Here is a 20,024-nt window from a genome sequence, read left to right as displayed (position 1 = left end):
ATGTATGGCAGTTTGACATGTTTTATTAAAAATTGCTCTCTGGTTTACAGGGACACAGGGTTGCCTGCAAGAGGCTTTGGGGCTGTTTTTACCAGACATCCACCAGATTGGGACAAAATGTAAGTAGCCCCTAAAGTGCTACAGGTTGTATAAAATATTTATTGATCAAGAGGAATGAAGGTGTGAGGGTGTGCCAAGGTCACAAAATGATCTTTACATGACATTTTAGACTTTCTTTAACAAAAATTTTTCTCAGGGCTGGGGATGTAGCTCAGTTGGTAGAGTGCTTGCCTCGCATGCACAAAGCCCTGGGTTCAATTCCCAGCACCACACACACATATACACAAAATGTCAATCAAGAGGCATAACATTAATAATAATAACAATAATAATAATAACAGGAATACTACAAATCAATCCTCATTATTTGCACATTTTGTATTTACAAATGCTCCTACCTCTCTGAAATTTATTTGTAACCTTCAAATCAATACTTGTGGCACTGATGTGGTTACTTGTAGACCTGGGCAAAATTTTAAGTCACCTGATGTTCACGCTTTCAGCTGAAATAAAATGAGGTGATCTGTTTGAGTTCTTCTTGTTTTAGTTCTCATGCAATAAACGACTGTCCCTTTCACAGTCTATTTAGTGCCATGCTTTTCTAACTTTTATGCTTTTTGTTGATCTCGTTGTTAAAATGTCCCCCAAGCATAGTGCTGAAGTGCCATCGTGTCCCTAAGTACAATAAAGCTGTGATGTGCCTTTTGAAGAAAATCCATGTGTTAGATAAGCTTCATTCAGGCCACAATTATAGTGCTGTTGGGTGGGAGTCCAATGTTAATGAAGCAACAATATATTCTAAATATAAATCTTCAAAAAGAAACATACACAAAATAAGATTCTGTATCGGTCAAGCAGTGACACCTCAGGACAAGATGCTTTCAGGAGCCTTGTATTTCCCTTAAGAGCAATGGTTCAATGTTTGCTAATTTGGTATTTGCAACAACTTCTTAGAGCACTACTGTGAAGAACAGAATGGACTGAAGAGTAAGAACTTAATGCATTTTTACTGATACTAGAAAATTTGGGGGGAACAGCATTAATTATTACAATAAAAAAGAAATTTCTTATCTACTCATCTTTCTAAAGAAGACGTATTTCCTATGATACAGGTAAGTGGTATGGAAATACACTTATGAACATGATAAAATTATTGGATTTTTTATAGGCTTTTTGTGAAGACTAATCAAATTAATATACATAAAACAATTAGAACAGCAGCTGCGAGTTCAGGAGAATTTTCTTGATTTGTTTCATTCTTGATTTGTTTTGTTTTCTCTGTTCTCTTTTTGATGTTGGGTTGCTTGGCCTTGTTCCTCTGATTTTCTTGTCTTTTCTCTCATTTCTTTCTTATCTTCAGCATTTACTTTTTTCTCTATTACTTCAATCCTACTAATGAATTTTTTTTTCTGAATTATTCTGTTTTTATAAAATCCTTTTGGGGTTTCATGATTATAGTATCTTGCCTTATCCATCTGGGGATGTTCATGATAGTGTATTTTTCTTTAAATTTCTTCCCATGCTCAAAGCTGCTTTTCTGTTAGTTTTAGTTTTTGTTCACATGGCATCTATCTTCCATGCTAGAGGCATTTTCCTCAGATGGCTGGTAATCAATCCTTGGTTTCTGTTCATGATTAAGCCATAGGGCTGGAAGCCTGTGAGCAAGCATCACTGGAGGAATCTAGGTGGGTCATTTTGTTCAAAGAAGCCTTAGTATCGTGATTTCAAGTCTTTCCTCTTGGGCTGGTCGGATTACCAGAGGAGGCTCCCAAATCTCCCACCTAAAAGAAGAGACGGGTGACTGTGTCCTTGTTGTGCTGGGACATCAGTGTTAATCCTACTGTGTAGAGTCACTGAACTGTGTTGTTGACCAAAGACCTTCTTCTCAGTGAACCAAGTTCAAGCCTTCTGCTGGCAGAGGGGAGGTGCAGCTTCTGTGCCGTGGAAGAGGGTCTTTGGAACTCTAACTGCTTCTCGAATAGCTCTGCCCCAATCACTCTTTGATCTCTTAGGATCTGGCTTTTTGCTACCTTATCCATCTTCCCTTAAGCTTCCACAATTTATTTCTCTCATCCCTTCTGTTATATCCGTTCTGGTAGATTTTAAGTTTTTTTAGATTCTTTAATAAAATTTTAGGGGAGCTTTTGAGGAAGTAAGATTCAATGTGTTATTCAACCTTAACTCTGAAGTCATCAGGTCTCATCTGGTAGTTCACCTCCCCCAGAGGACCTTCCCATACCTTGCACCCCTATTCCCATGACTTCATTAGGCCCCTCCTCATGGCTATTCATAGTGCTGTGTGCTTCTTTTATACTAACACTATTCATTTGCTTTTGTCATTAGTTCCTTTCTTGTGTTTCTTGCTAAATTCAATGCTCTGAGAGGCAAGACTGTCACAGCTCCCTCCCCAGTGCCTAACATAGTGCCCGACCTATCGCAGCTATGCCATGATTATATCTTGAATGCACAGGTTAATTATTTCTGATGTTGAACAGCAAATTATAATGAAAGAGGGTATAACTAATTTCTATCTAATTTGATTTAAGAATTTGAGACCTGGAGAGCCCAAAGATGTTCTCAATTCTATTTTGATAAATGCTTTAGAAGACATGGTCTTTTAGAAAACCAGCCCTTATTATTAATTTGAATTGTTAGAGCTACTTGTTTGTGTTATTTGATTTATGAGTATTAGTGAGGAAATAAATACATGAGCACCTTCAACTGTCCTCTGCTAATTCCATATGTAATTCTTTCAGGTAATACACACTAATTAAAGGACAGTCCATACTATAGAATGCTGTGGTGGTTTAGAATGTGCTCTCTTGAATATTAAATATTCTTTTGCTTCTTGCCAGCTGTACAGCTGTGGAAGTTAAATGTCAACTTTAAAAGGCAATGAATAAGAATGAGTTTGCTCAATGGACCAAAATAATGTGCTTCAATCTATAAAAGAAAGGCTGTAATCATAATGTAAATTTAAACTTCAGGTTACCTCTTAAGAAAAAATAAAAATAGGAAAAAGATATAGTTTTGTTATTAGGGAGATATTAGTCCAGAACACTAATCTTAATTTTTTTAGATAATATCCATTATGTTGTAATGACACTCAACTATTTGTTTCTTTTTCTCATAACTCAGCCTTTGGCCCACTTACTTCACTTTGGACCAAGATGGAGAACACAATATTTACACAAATTGGTAGTAGATATCTCAGTGAAAGAGAATGAAAATCAGAAGAACTAGAATGTTCAGTATCACTTATTACTTTGTCAGACTTGTCACTCCTGACTTTAGAGAAAAGGGCTCTGAGAACAGTTTTTTTTTTCCCTTGTATGCCATAGACTGAGATAAATGGAAAAAGTTTATAATAAAGGGAGCAGTTAGGTATAGATGAAAAGTGATAGAAAAGACTTACTATGAAATTTATAAACTTTGAGTCTGGATTGAGCTCATCTGGTACAAAGAGTTATTGTTTCCCTTGAGGGTTGGCTATATTCCCAATGTCAATGACTTGACATTGGCCAGTGATGGAAGAGGTGAGAGTCAAGGAGCTTCAAAAATCTCTTAGACAGTAATAGTGCTCTTTTGGTCGCTCACCTGGCTGCCTGTGTAAGGAGTCTCAAACATACACTACTTTTACTAAATAGATGTGGACAATCAGGCACAGAAAAATAAAGGGAGGATGATTTCCTTTAAGCCACATAGGAAAAGTGGATAGGAATGTGAATATAGTAAGCAGGCTAACTTTAGAATCTTTCTTTGCCCTCTTATCTGATTCTCAAGCATCTCAAGTAATTTTGACTCAATTTGGAAAGATTCTTTATGGGGCCTGGAAAACTAAATTATGAATTATCTGATTATCTAATACAGAATAATTTCATGATTTGTTCAGACCCAGCTAGTTATAGATAATTTAAGAAGTAAGGTTTTGTGTGTAAAAGTATCTGAACAACATCTGTAACAATTAGATGAATAGCTAGAGAGGAAAACAATAGAATAAACAGCAAAACTATATAAAAAAGATTCAATTTTAAAAGGGAAATGTAGCAAGAAATATAATTTTATGTGAAGGTCTTATTTCTCAGAAGCCCTAACAAATATACTTGTGTAATCTTGTGCGATCCTGAGATAAGTTTCCACAGAAGAAATCAGTATTTTGTTTGTTTGTTTGTTTTTTAATAGGGAAAACCCAATTCTGGTAGAGGGTATTTGCCATGTGAGAAGCAGCTGCTTAGCAGCTGGGATCAGTTTGAGAATAGTCCAGGAGTACTGAGCACTGAGCACCCACTGGAGGATGGAGAAGTAGCCAAGGTAGACCTCATACAAGGTCAACCCTAAATATTGCATACTGTCATTTTTTAACTGAACCTCATTGCCTTCTGATGGTAGTGATCAGTATAGTTGTTGAAATTTTATGATAAGTGTGTCATGTTTCCAAAATTCACCCAAACATTTACACGATCCTCCTGGTGGGAGAAGAAACAAATTAATATTGATTTGGATCTCTGGGTAACTTTTTGACATTGTGTAGTTTTTTTTCGAAGAGCACAGTCTGGGAAACTAGGAACCCTGGGATTTACTCTTTGGCCTATGTTAAAGCTACTAGGTGACCTTGTGCTGGCTAATAACTCTCCCTTGACTCCGGTTGTTTCCATCTGGAAAATGAGGGGATTGGACCAAATGATCTGTAAAGTCCTTTCCCGTGCTAAAATTTTATGACTCTAAGGAGCAAGGCATCTATGGTCGTGTAAATAGGCAAGTTAAATGAGGCCCAAAGTAGTTCAGGCAGTTAAATGTTCATTGTTGGCAGACAGCCCTCATGCATATGTGTGTGTGTAGTGGTCACTTCACAGTAGCCATGGCAAGCTGGGGCCACAGTTTATTCCTCTCACTGGGGTACTTGGCATCTGTAAAACTTCTGCACTCTTCAAAGGAAACATACTGCATATAAATTGCTAGAGAATTTCCCCCCCTTTTCTCAAAGTACAATACAAAGCATTTGCTTTCTTTTCTGCTTAGGCAGTCCTGTGGTGGTTTATATCCTGGTGAAACACCAGCTAGTTGTTCAGCACTTTTCCAGATGAAATAAAAAAAAAAAAAAGAGAGAGAGTTTTAAAAAAACTACAGGTTAAGCCTCCAGGGGTGATGATGAGAGGATAACTTCAAAGGAAATGTAAGAGGAGAGTGGTGTGGTGAAAAGACTATACAACGGGAAGGAGAAGGACCTGAATTCCATTCCCGACTCTACATCTTTTTCATGGCAGGACCTTTAGTTTTTGTGTGTCCATCTTTTTTCTTTTGGGCCAACATCCTCTCTTCCCCTCAGTGTAATTCAGCTAGGCCATGTGGTGCACAGGCTGATACTATTCCCCATTCCCATCTCCCTATAACCTCAAGTGTCGGGTACCTAATCCAGGCCATACCAAGCAGAGAACAGGCAGGGCTGATTCACATGGAGAGGACTATTCCTCTCCTACTCCCAGGTTGCAGGTTCAGAGGATAGCTTCCTTCTGGGGGAGCATCTGTCTATAAATTGAATTAGGCAGAGGTATGGAAAAGGAATGTTCTGATGACCTTCTGCTTTCATGAGCTGGTATTTTTCTTTTCTATTCAAGTTTGAGTTGGGTTCCTGTGCTTTAAAACTATAACAGAAATACTAATATGGAATTTATTATGTGTCATATTTTTATGTATGCTAACTTGTTATTCCCTACAAGAACTCTGGAGGAGGGTTCCATCATCTGCATTCTGTGAGGGTAAAACAGAGGCACAGAGAAGTCAAGTAACATGTCCAAACTCTCATAGCTGGTATGTGATAACAAGTCAGAATTTGACTAAGACACTTTAACATTAAAGCTTATGATCTTAGACACTCTCACATGCTACCTTGCCAACTAGGAGAACTTTAGTTCTCTGAATATCACTTTTCTCTATAAAAATGGAATAACAATTATTACATTTAGGCAGGCTAGGTCCTGAGTACTTTAGCATTGTTCTCTCTCTCTCTATATATATAATGTACACACACACACACACACACACACACACACACACACACACACATGTGAGATTTTATAATGGGCATTGTCTCACTCAATTATGGAGGCCTAGAAATCTAGTCATCTGTTGTCTGCAAGCTACCAGGAGAGGCTTCAGGTCACTCTGTTAGAGTCTAAAGGTCTGAGAAAGGGGGGAACTGATGGTATAACACCCAGTTCAGCTCTGAAGGCATGAGAACTCGTGGGATAACAGGCTGCTCATATAAGTCCTAGAGTTCCAAGAACTAGAAGCTGAAGGCAAGAGAAAATGTCTGAGGGCAGGAGCAAATGGATGCCCCAGCTCAAGAAGAGAGTGAAAATTTGCCTTTCCTCTGCCTTTTAGTTTTGCTTGCGTTCTCTGTGGGTTGCATGGTGCCTACCTCTATTGGCGAGGGAAATCTTTACTCAGTTTACTAATTCAAATGCTTATCTCTTTTAGAGATGCACTCACAGACACACCCGGAAATCATGTTTTACCAGCTATCTGGGTGTCCTTTGGCCCGGTAAAGATGACATAAAATTAACCCTCTCTAGCACCAACCTCATAAAAAAAATGTGGTGAAACCTTCTTTATCCCTTTCGAAATTTTCAAAATTTTCAAATTTTCCATGTTTTAAACAATCTGGGCTACTGGTTCCTCTGACATGCCTCAATCCTGGTTTGACAATTTTCCCCTGTGAGGCAGGAATTTTACGTGGGCTCATATCATCCACCTGGGCTGCCTGGCATAGGTGGGTGGGCTGGTGTCGAGTGATGATGGCTTTCTGTTTAGCCAAATCTGCTGCAGTGATTTCAGAGTCAACCTAAATGTTATTTCTCTTTGCATTCATTACTTCTACATACAGAGAATCCCTCCTTAGCTGGTGTATGTAGAAGCCAAATTGCTAAGTAGGTGGGATCCTTTTCCATATGTTAATATTTGGACTTGTGACTCAGGTCCTGACTGAGTTTGGTTTGGAATTTGGGTTGTGTGCCTAGGCACACAAATAATAATGGAAATAATAATGTCTTCTACTGCCATCTTTACATTGTAATTCTAACAATTTGATTTTTAAAAATTATGTCAAATCACATAATATAGTGCCCGTTAGATCTAAATGTTTGGCATCACAATGAACTGATGGCTGGCAGACCACTCTTTGTTCTCTGTAAGTTTTTATAGAGTCTGGCCTCATTAAAGAAGCTATTCAAATTAGATTTGCCAAATCAGGTTTCTTTGTGCTTTTGGATATGCTCAATAATTTCCCTAAGAATTATGAAGAGAAGCTTATATGATTTACCTGTTGTGGTTGCTAGTCTGTACAGATCACCCAACAGTTCCTTCCCACTCTGCATGCTTGCTGCTGCTCCCATCAAGAGGCAGAGGTTGTCTGTCTTCTGTACCTAGAGAGGCCTTGGACTGACTCATTAATAGGATGTGGCAGAAGTGATGTTTAGGGACACTTCTAGTACAAACCTTAAAAAAACCTGGTAGTTTCTATTGGTAATTTTCTGATTCTTGGACCCCAGTTGATACGCTGAGAGAAGCCCAAGTCACACGGAGGAGAACCAAGGCACTGTGACAGCTCCAGCTGAGCTCCTACACAGTAGACATAACACACTGTCAGTCACATGAGTAAGCTATCCTGCATATTATAGCTCAGTCAAGCTCCTCTGTGACTAGCTCTGACACTATGTGGAACAGAAAAGTCACCCAGTCCAATCATCTCCCTGAATGATCAGAAATTATAGAATATTTGTTACTTTCTAGCCACAGAAATAGGTAATTGAAACAATCTTCTTATCTCTTAATACCATGTTTATATGATTCCTTCTTCCATGATTAGACCTACATGTACAGTTTTAATAATCTCTATCAGAGATGCAAACAGTTCAAATTTGGGGGACTAATGAACTAATAAATCAATATGATATAGTAATCAACTTAAAATGGTTTAAACACTTAAGCAGAAACTATAAAGCTTAATTGTAAACAAGTTAAACTATAAAACTCCTAGGAGAAAATATGGAGGGAAACCTTAACTTTGGTGTTGGCACTATTTTTTGGATAGGACATAAAATCACAGGCAACAAGAACAAAACCAAGCAAGTGGTAGCACATTGAAAAACAACAACTATACTTCTGCACAGTGAAGGAAAGGACCAACAAAATAAAAAAGTAATTTATGGATCAGGAGAAAATATTTGCAGGCCGTATGTCTGATAAGGTGGTAATCTCCAAAATATGTAAGGAATTTATACAGCTTATATCTTATTTTAAAATGGGAAAGGAATTTAAATAGGTATTTTTCTAAAGAAGATATATAAATGGCAAATAACTGTATGAGAAGGTGCTTAGCATCAATAATTGGCAGGGGCATACAAATAAAGCATAATGAGATGTCACTGCAGACCTGTTAGAATGGCTATGATCAAAGACAAAGATAATAAGTGTTGGCAAGGATGTGGAGAAATTGGAACCTGTGTACACAGTTGGTGGGAATGTGAAGTAATGAAACCATTATGATAAAGAATATGAAAGTTCCTCAAAAATTAAAAATAAACCCACCATATGACCCAGTAGCCTCATTACTGCATACATGTTCAAAGAAACTAAATCAGTATGGAGATATCTGGACCCCCATCTTCATTGCAGCATTATTCACAATAACTAAGATATGGAATCAACTCGAGTATCATCAGTGGTGATGGATTGTGGTTTACATATACAATGGAGTAGCCTTAAAAAGAAGGCTATTATTTGTGACAACATGGACGAACCCAGAGAGCATCATGTTAAGAAATGCAGATACAGAAAGAAAAATGCTGCAGTATCTCAATTTATGTGTAGAACCCAAAAAGTTGAATCCACAGAGCAGAGGGTGTAGAATGGTAGTCACCAGCAGCTGGAGGATGGAGTACATGGGGAAATGTAGAATGAATAAATTCCAGAGACCCAATGTACAGTATAGGAACTAGTTAATAATACTGTATTGCAACTTGAAATTTGTTAAGTGAGTGGGTGTTAAGTGTTAACACACACACATACACACACACAATAACTATGTAGGGAGATGATGTTTTAATGAGTTTGTAGTTATCAAAACACATCATAGACCTTAAATTACATAATTTTTAAAATCTAAAACGTAATTAGAAACCAAAGAATGTGGTAAAGATTTTCAAAATTTCTTGATTATAGAATTTATATGTAAACCTGTCATTTATTTTTATTCCATGTACATTAATGATGACCCAGCATTACTAGTATTACTCTTCATAATATTGAAAGTTTATGCACTTGTCATATAAAAAGCATTATATATAACAACTTAAAATAAACTCTTCAGTTGGTCCCAGTACTATATTGTGCATCTTTGAGCCATAGGGTAGCTTTACAGGAAAAAGAACTTTCCAGAATGACAGAAATCTTTGCTTCTGCCCCTGTTTGATTTGATTTCATATTTGCCATTTACATAGGTATATCATTACTCTAACATGTAAACCTTACATTGTTCTTTCAAATGGTTTCTAAAAATTATTAGCCCTGAGAAAATTACATTTGTTCCACACATAAATGAACTAACTCTCAACATAACCATTTGATGAGTTCTACTATGTGCTAGGGAAAGTCAAAAGACACCTGCCTGTTTGCCCAATATGTGAGACAAAACGATAATCAACCAGCACTCTTGCATCTGTGAAGGATATGCTGAAAGTAACAGATAACCTAACTAGTAGCATCATGAATAATTAATAACTATTTAATAATTAATAATTAATATTAATAATAATTTGTTCACCTGGCATGAACTATAAGAGGAGGGAGTCTGAGACCAATATGGTGCTGAAACAGTATTGTTCAGTATCTAGAATCTTTCCATCTTCTTTCTCTATAAGCCTTATTAGGTAGTTTTCATCCTCACAGTCTTGAGATGGTTGCTATGTCTCCAAACAACCAACCTGATTCAGAAAATAAGAAAGTGAAGAGCTAAAAGGAAACCCTCTCCAGGATCTTCATCTACATAGAGAAAGACATAGGAGATGGAAGTTGGAATAGGTGTTGAATGAACCAACCTGTAAGCTACCACATGCCTGAGTGAACTTTGGATGCTAGGGGACCACATAACTCACATTTGGAAGGCCAGTTGAGGCCTGAACTGAGTCCTTCAGTGTAAACTGGAGTCAGCCAGATCAACAGGAGAGAAGAGCACCCTAGACAGAGATGTAGAACATATGAATGCCTGGGCATGCCTGGCTCACAAAGTACAAGTCTGTAGGGATGGCAGCTAAAGTTGGAGAGAGATGTTGGGGGACAAGAAGACAAGGACCTGAAAGCCACATTAAGGACTTTGGAGTTGACATTCAGGTGACATGAAGAGTTTTCAAGCATGGAGTAGGAATGATCAGATTTGGGTTGAGAAAACAAAACAGAAGGTAGGCAACAGAGACTGCAGTCAGGAAACTCTTCACCTTATCAAAGCCAGACATGATCAGGACCTGACCTCAGTGAGGGCTGTGTGAATGGAGAGAGGTACAGATTTTGGATGCATTAATATAGAAGAATTGACATTACTTGATGACCTAATAGTCGTGGGGGTCAGGAAGACTTCGGATTTACTCCTAGGTTTCTGACTTAGGCAACTGGAGTGGCATGGGACCATTCCCTAAAGCAGGGAAGATGGCAGGAAGAACAAGCAGATAGCAGGTGAATATTTGAGATTGGAGCACAAGAGACCAGAGATCCAGTTCTAATTGCTAGCATAAGGTCAGAACAGGTTCCTTTACCTCCAATCTTGTCCCTGTTAGTCCCTCCTCCACCCTATGGTTTGAATAATCTCTTTAAAAAGCAAGGAGAACCATTCCCTCCCACTGTTTAATTAATAGCATCACAGTATAGCTTTCTCTTTTACTCTTCATGAGCACTTACTATGTGTCTGACACTAAGCTAAGGGCTTTACATTCCTTATTTCATTTAATTCTCGGTGTTTAGCATAGATACTGCAAACTTCCTCTTTAAACAGAACTCAGAGGGGTAAGGAAACTCTCCCAAAGTCCCTTACCAATCAGCACTGGAGCCGGGTTCGTAACTGGTCTGCTCCACCTGACTGCAGAATCTATTTCAGTTACCATGACATTGCCTTGTGCTTCATGCTCAGATGTACATGGTGCTGCACATACTTAAAGTACTCCCTTCTTCCTAATGATTACACAAGGTTGTTAGGATGGCTACGTTCCTAATTGTCTAGAGGAAGGAAACAAAGTTCAGAAATAATCAAGGAGCCTGATTCCTTTTTTATTTTTATTTTTATTTTTTATTTTTTGGTGGTGCTGGGGATTGAACCCAGGGTCTTGTGCATGTGAAGCAAGCACTCTACCAACTGAGCTATATTCCCAGCTCTCTGATTCCTTATTAATTAATTAATCCATTCATATAGTTTATAAATATTTATGGAGCAGATACTAATAGGAAGAGTTACGAAATGAAGCAGTGTTTAAGTGATTTTCTTAAGGCTGCATGGCTGCTTAAGGTCAAAGCAGAAACTAGAAGTTTTGGGTCACAGTTCTGTCTTCTTGATGGCAGGGAAGAGCTGCTTTCAAAGCTGCTAGGGCATGGTTTGGATCAGGAGTAAGGACAGATTCAAATTGTTCTCCAATTCATCTTTCCTTTCCATCTCTTACATACTGACTTCTTAGAAGTTCATTTCTAAAAATCTAAAATATAGACTTGGCATTCAGTAGCTGTGGAGAATTATTAGATACCATCTGTATAACTTCAGTCAGTACATAGAAGTAGGAGGAAATGGTAGGGACATCCATATCAGCACAAAATAAAATATGTTTTTAAAATGATGGTTGCTCTTAAGAATGGAACAGAATTTTCCCAAATGGTCGGAATCTTTCCTCCTTCCCCACTGCAACATGGAGATTGCATGACCCTCTGTGCCTGGACTTGTCTTAATAATGGATGCTGTTCTACTGCTTCTAGTGATGAGATTAATTTCAAATTAATTTTCTACTTCTTTGAGTCACTTACTCAGATTCAGATGCCTAGATGGGACCATGTGATTTGGTGAATATATGTCACATCCCTTTGTTCTGATTGTCAGGGCACTGGGTGAGAAAATATCTGTCTCTCTGTCTAGACACAACAGAAAACAAACAGTTGACCTTTAAGTTTCTTCCAAGTTTAAGAAATTGTGACTCTGTGGATTTGGGTATATCATCTTGTCACCTCTTCACACATGTTATCACTGGTGTTTTTACGGGTGTAGATACTTTAACACTACAGCTCTAATGATAACTTTAACATCAAACCTATTTTTCTTTCTCATCTTATAAAACACCTTTAGTTGTTCTTTACCTTGCAAGTTGTCTCATAGCTGCACCTGTTAAAGGTCAAAGAGGGCGTGTGTGACAAGTGGTGGGTGATGCTGGGTGTAAGCCAGCTGTCTAAATTCCAAGCATCCTTACAGTGAGGCATTATCCTGGTGAATTTATCAGCATCTGGTCTTCAGTTTTGCATTTCCAGAAAGATCATTTTATCTGTGCTTCAGAATTTATCTGACTCATGGAGATTGACTTGTGCTCATTAAACTCATAAGAAAAGCCAAAATTCTAATTAGTTAATTTATAATGAGAAATAAAATTTTCAAGCACACTAGACAGTCATGTCAGCCTAATAAAAGCATTCTCTTACCGTAAAAAACCATATGGGAAGCCAGATTATAATCAGAATGTGTTTGGAATCTGAGCCAGGGGAATTGGTTATATGATTACAATGATTAATGACCTTAGACTCTGATTGCAATAGGACTGTCTCAGTTGTAGGCGACAGAAACACATCATCACAGGTAAAAGAGGGGTTTATTAAAGGAGTATCAGAGTACCTCATAGAACTACGGTGAAGTCTATAGTGGAACCTGGCTCTAGGCTTAACTGCAACCAGTACAATACCTCTGGGATTCTCTTTCTGTTGGCTCTATTTGCTCCCTCTGAGGACCAGCTCTTTCCACTTGTGTGGGTATATTACTTCTAGTGGTTCCTGTTACAGAAGAGTGGCCCTTTCCCATTGGTTTCCATTAAGAAAGAGAAACCCCCATTGTTATGGTTCAGATAATCATGAAGTTTAGAGTTATAGTTTAGTCAACACCTATATATGAAATGTCTCCTAAAAGCTCATGTGTGAGACAACTCAAGAATTTTCAGAGGTGAAAAGATTAGATCAAGAAATCTTGACCTAATCAGCAGATTGATCCTCTGAAATGGATTAAATGGGTGGAGGTAACTGTAGGCAGGTAGGGTGTTGCTGGAGGAAGTAGGTCACTGGAGATATATCATTGAAACTTATATTTTGTTTCTGACGAACAAAACTCTCTGCTTACTGTTTCCTTGTCCTGAGCTGCTTTTCTCTACCACACCCTTCCTCCATGATGTTCTGACTCATGTTGGGCCCAGAGCTGGGAAGTCAGCCAACCATGGACTGAACTTCTGAAGCTGTGAGCTAAAAAATCTTTTCCTCCTCTATGTTGCTCTTGTCAGGTCTTTTGGTCATAGTGATGAAAAATTTGACTAAAACAGCCATGGGGAATCCTAACTACTTGTGGTCAGAGGCTGATATTTGTATTTTTCAGCTCTGTATAAAGATGGGAATGTCAGAGCAGAAACCCATGACATAAACTTGATCCTGGTGGTCCCAAACAATGATCTAAAGTTATTGTTGCTGCCAGCGAGTCTTTTTAGAATACTGACATTAATGTACTCCAGCTTCACTCCCAGAACTAGAGAGGTGTTTATGAGCCAGGATACCTCTTCTCTAAGTGACAGGATTGCTGGGTAATATGTGATTTGCATCTTCCATTTAGTAAGATATTGCTACAGTGTATGAATGCACTCATTCTTTAATATCTTCGTAAGATTTATAAGGATTTTAAAATCACCTATCTAATGGATGTGAAATGGTACTTCATTTTGTTTTACATTGCATTTCACTAATTATTGGATTTACAACAGAATTTTAAGAGTGAATTTATTTCTAAATAGTTATTAGCCATGTTGGTTTCTTATGCTGTGAATTGAGAATTAATAGCCTTTGTGCATTTTCTACTGGGATTTTGTCTTGTTGATTTGCAAAAGTGTTTTAAAATTTATTCTGGGTACTAATCCTGTTTTGGTTAAATTTGTAATGAGTTTCTTCCTCCAGACTATGATTTTTCTTGTAACTTTATTTTTGGTGTCTTTTGATCAACAGAAATTTTGAATTGTAATTTAGCTATCTATATATAAAATGCCAAGCTGTAAACTTTTAAAAAGTTACATATACATATGCACACACACATATATACATGTATGCATATATACATATGTAACATGCATAATATATATGAATACACATGTAACATTTTTATAAGGCTAACCAGTTAGTCCAGCACCATTTGATCCACACTTCCCTTGCTAATTAACAACACCATTCTATCATATGCCAAATTCTCACATTAAGCAAATCTATTTCTCAACTCTAGAGCTCTATTTGTATATTCTTGCACTGATACAGCACTGTATTAATTACTACATCTTTATGCTATGTCTTGATGTCTGATGGTGTGAACTTAACCATCATCTTCCTTTTCAAAATTAACTCCACTCTCCTTGGCAGATTTAGAGTCATATGACTTAATTAAGATTTGTTTAGCAAGTTCCATGTAACACCTTGCTTTTGTGTTTCGATTGGCAGTGCTTTAGATTAGTATAGTACTGTTACCCTTTTCTTTCTTTCTCTTTTTTCTTTTTTTTTTTTTGGACACAGTAACTTTATTTATTTATTTGTATGTGGTGCTGAGGATTGAACCCAGTACATCACACGTGCTAGGTGAATTGCTGTACCATTGAGCCACAACCCCAGCCCAAAGTTACCCTTTTCTGTTCATTTAATTATGTTGGATTTTCCTGGACTAGCAGCAATCATAGGTAATTATACTAAGGGGAAATAGGTTTGGGCAGTTTGCTCAGTATTTTAGTTCAAGAGTGCCCTCTTCTGTTAGAATACTGAAGTAAAGTTGATTTAATTGGTGACACTCAACTGGGTAGAGGGTACAAGGTGGAGGGAGGGAGGGGAAGTATGCTGATAATGTGGTATCATTTATAGCTCCATGATCTTTAATTTCTGGTGTTTGGTTTTTTCCCACCTTCCCAATTGCCCCCGTCTTTCCCAGAAGCAATGCTTTACCTTGACTGCTATTCTGGTCCTTTGAACTTGGAAAACCATGGTCCAGATCCTCTAATTTGAGACTTTTCTCAATATCTCCCCACATCAGGGAAGGATGCTTGCTTTCTGGAGGCGAAGTCTACTATGTCCTATCCTTGCCCCACAAGGGACCTGCTACCCTCTGCTCTCTTCCATGTAATCCGTTCCTGACTCTGTCCTGTCATGTGCTTTGATCTGGCTTTGCATATTGATTGTGGATTGTTCTGCCTGCCCACATGTAAATTGAAGCTTGTAATGTCAAAAGAAAAATATTATAACAAATTTAAAGATCTTAGTTTTTACTTGCAAATCTAGAGTCAGGTAACATTTTCATCTTATAAAGTAAAATGAGCTGAACAGAGGAGGTTGGTTTTATAGACAGTGCAGGCTGAAGAGAGCAGAAACAAAGAACAAAAAGTGGATTGGTTGTTTCAAAGTTATTTTCCTTGCAAAAGGTAAAACAAAGGGATCTCCCTTATTGTACTACGTAAAACTGGTTTGTTGGGGGAGATATGACTACCATCTCTCTCTCTCATTATTTCTTGGAAAGTCAAATAACTTGGTTTTGGTCTGGGGGAATGGAACCTCAGCATAAGATTCCATTTTGGTTTGTTCTGTTGGGCCTATTGCAGGTGCTCAGTTCAAACAATAGTCTATAAATTTTATTTAACAATAGTATTTTCTATCCTCTATTTTTCTCTACTTATGGGCAAGTGTATGATTTAATTTTCTTTGTTGTCTTACAAGACTTTGGAGGGTATATATACAGATTTGGATTTAGGGAACCAAAGGGTGGAGAAATGTGTTAAAATCTTCCCTATAACTGTAGATCTTCCATTTCATCTTTGTGATTCTGTCTTTTTATGCCTTATGTATTCTATACATCTTTAGTTTATTGACTTAGAATTGTTATATATCACCTTAATGACTTGTCCCTTTAATCAGTGGGTAATGTTCTCTATAACTAGTAATTTTTGACTCAGTCTTATATTTGCAGTTAGTATAAGAATATAATTTCTTTTTGATTAGTATTTACTACATATATTGATATACTTTTACTTTCAAACTTTCTTGGAAAATAATTTTATGTTAAACATTAAAGCACATAACTGGACATTTAAAAATACAGATTAATGTTCAATTTAAGTGAGAAAATGTCTTCACTAATGAGTTTAACCATTTTACTTTCATTGTGACTGCTAAGATATCTTATAATTTTAATTTGTCCTATGAGCAGAAATCATTTTTTTCCAATTCCTTTTATTTTTCTTTCCTTCTTTTTTTTTTTTTAAAGATTGTTTTTTTTCTTTTTTAAGTCCCATTTACCAGTTTGAAAGTTACGCTTCCAATTTGTCTTCTTTTGATCATCAGTGCTCAAGACTCTGGTGTGCAACAAGAGTCACCTGGCAGGATTATTAAACTACAGCTGGCTGTTGCTATCCATAGAGTTTCTAATTCAATGAGCTTGGGTTAGGACCCAAGTACATTTGGCCCTCCAGATCCACAGATTTCTCAAATGCATGTTCAATCAGCCAGACTGAATATATTTGAAAAAAGTGTGTTTGAACATCTGTACTGAACATGTACAGACTTTTCCCCCTTCATTATTCCCTAAATAATAAAGTATAAGAATTATTTACACATTGGTTATTTATGTTAGGTATTAGAAGTAATATAAAGATGACTTATAGTTCATAGGAGGATGTGCATAGATTATATGCAAATACTACATCATTTTACATAAGTATTGTGAGCATCCACAGATTTTGTTATCCACTGAGGTCCTGGAACCAACCCCTATGATACCCAGGGATGACTATATTTGCATTTTTATCATGTTCCCTGGTGGTGCTCCTTCTGGAAACTACACATGGAGAGTAGGTAGGAGTTGGTGGTTACCATCAAGCTAAATACTAGCAACTGTAGCTAGTAGACCATCTGATTTGGACTTCATTATTTTAGGATTCTTGTTGAAATGTCTTACTTTCCAAAGAAACTAAATGGTTTCATTGACCATCTAATCCTGTAATATTGCTAGGAATAGAAGTAGGGTTTAAATTTCTCACAGGAGAATAATTTTCCCTTATCCTAAGCTCCAGAAGGAAGCTTTCTCACAAGTTTCTCTGGGCTGGGAACTGTGGTTTCTCTGGTCTCTTTTATGTAGAGGTCCAGCCTTTACAGATTCTAAGTTGCAAACTGGAGTTTAGCTCCTTACCTTATGTGATGCTAAGATTGTTTCTCTTGACCTAAAGTTAGAACTCCCCCTCTAAACCTGGGCCAACAGCTTTTAGGAATTCCCATTGTAGTGAGTGTCCTCTTCATTTCTAACATCTTTGGGTTTCCCTTTTGAGCTTCGTTTGGCTTGTCCTTTAGTGTGTGTGGACGTGTTTCATCCAGCATTTCTCTATGTTTAAGGGGGTGAGGGCTGGATATACTCGGGGTTCTCAGTTTACCTAGTTGTCTTCTATTATCTTTTCAGCTGTCATCCTACAAAGAATGTAGGGGAAAGGGTCAAAAAGGTCTAGAAGCCGAAAGAGGTTAGTAAAGAGAATTCCTGGTATGCAGAGCACCTAAGCTCAGGGACTTGGGACTTAGTAGCCACACATTTTATTCACACAGAAGAGTAGTAGGTGGTGCTGCATTGAAGTAATAGAAGGAGGGTTATGTGCTGGTGGTGGATGATACTTAAACAGAGCCTGGGACAGTTGTGGGGTTTAAACATTTTGTGGGGGCCAGTCCATCCTGAAATGTTTATTTCATGCAAAGTTTATATCACTAACATTTTAAAATTTCTTTCTTTTTGGAGTTCTTTTCTCAGATGTTGACTTATCTCTCTTAGGTATACAATGACAACATACTCTGAAGATTATGTTCCACTATATGATTGTCCACCACGTGTGAGTACAAAAACAACAATTTAATATTTATGTACTTAAAATAACAGATTGTGTCTAGTGTAAATAGTCAGTCTTGTGAAGAAAGAAGATTTTGCTGAGATTTATGATGTTTTATATTTATTTAGAGACATTACTTGTTTGTGAAAGTCAATAGAATATTTTATAATTATGATTTATTGTTTTGAAGCTTATAGATTTTAGGGAGGAAAATATTGCATTGTCCAAAACGTTAATCACTTTCTTCCTCATCTTATTGCTCCCACTCTAAACTTAATTTATCTGGAATAAGAACCTACTTTTCATTTGTATCATATGGACACATAAATAAGTGGCTTAATTTAGCTCTGGGAAATGTGTATGTTGATTTTTTAAAAGTCCAGTTTGTAACTTGAACATATTTGTACTTTAAGAGCTATACAATAGGGCTCAGTGGCAAGGTGTTTGCCTAGCATGTGTGAGGTCCTGGGTCGATTCCCAGCACCAAGAAAAAGAAAAGAGAGCTGGGTGTGTGTCATGCACCTATAATCCCAGCAGCTTGGGAGGCTGAGATAGGAGGATTGTGAGTCAAAGCCAGCCTCAGCAATAGCGAGGCACTAAGCAACTCAGTGAGACCCTGTCTTCAAATATAATACAAAATAGGGCTGGGGATGTGACTCAGTGTTTAAATGCCCCTGGGTTCAATCCTTAGTTCCAAAAAAAAAAAAAAAAAAAGAAAGAAAGAAGGAAAATGTGCAACAAAATTCACTTTGCCTTGGAAGTTTTAACCAGTGCCATAGACATGAAATAGAAATAAGAGATTTAACTACTAATAAAGAGAAAAATAAGACATTGTTATCACAGATACTGTGGTTATCTACTTAGGAGAACCAAGATATTAAAACTGAGAAATAATTAGAATGAATACAATAGTTTTCCTTCATACCAGCACATATAAATTATTAACCAGTTGGTAAATTATAAAGGAAAAAAACCATACAAATTATTACAGTAACACAAATTTAAAATACTTGTATGAGAAAAATTTTACTCAGATTAATCAAAGAAGATGTGGTGGTTCATCTCCAAAGATGGCAGAGGCTACTTCCCCATCAAGAGGTGATTGTCCCTCCATCTCTTGAATCTGGACTGTCAGGACTGATTGGCAATATTTTTAAAAATAATAATAATCAGTGGGATGAAAGTGGGGTGAGATGGGTACTTTATGTGTTGCTAGGAAGACTGTAAATTGGATTTGGCAACATGCGTTAAGATACCATTTGACCTAGTAATTCTACTTCTAGGAAATTTCCCAATGAACAATATTTCAAATTAGGAATAAAACTTACATCAAAATGAGCTAATTACTGAATTATTTATAGTGGCAAAACTTGGGAACATCTAAATATTTATATTAGGAATGGTATTAACTATAATCATATGATGATATATTGTGCAGCCCTTATAATGTGCATAAAGAGTTCTTAATAAATCTTCTTGAAGGCTTAAAAAAATTAAGATACCAAATTATGTGTTGTTTATCCTAAACTGGTAAAATATAAAGAAAATTTAATAACTGGAGAAACGATTGAAATACTAGTAAAGTTGGCCATTTAATGTTGAGATTCCAGGTGATTTTCTTCATCTTTATTCTTTTTAGAATTTTCTAATACAACAAGCATTATCATTAATAATTAGAAAATCATGAGGAAACATTATTTAAATATGCACTTCAGATCTATTTCCTTTTTATATAGGCTTTGTCTCGATCTTTGAACAAAAGGAAATTGCATGACACCTAACTAAAAACTCACAAAATTCAAAGAACTG

At 36.9% G+C, this 20,024-nt stretch overlaps 1 protein-coding gene across 2 annotated transcripts in view; it reads left to right on the top strand.

The window, feature by feature from the left end:
• CFAP95 (cilia and flagella associated protein 95) overlaps positions 1 to 20,024 on the top strand; it is a 68,398-nt gene that overhangs the window by 32,752 nt on the left and 15,622 nt on the right. For both annotated transcript variants that reach the window (XM_079112402.1, XM_079112403.1), the window contains 2 exons: positions 51 to 119; positions 18,161 to 18,218. In XM_079112402.1, coding sequence (XP_078968528.1) covers positions 51 to 119; positions 18,161 to 18,218 — 127 coding nt within the window. The remainder of the gene's footprint in view (positions 1 to 50; positions 120 to 18,160; positions 18,219 to 20,024) is intronic.

This window comes from Sciurus vulgaris, assembly GCF_902686455.1.
Source record: "Sciurus vulgaris genome assembly, chromosome: 15".
Taxonomy (NCBI): Eukaryota; Metazoa; Chordata; class Mammalia; order Rodentia; family Sciuridae; genus Sciurus; species Sciurus vulgaris.
The sequence above is the reverse complement of the archived record's forward strand: the minus strand, read 5'-3'. Positions and strand labels throughout refer to the sequence as shown.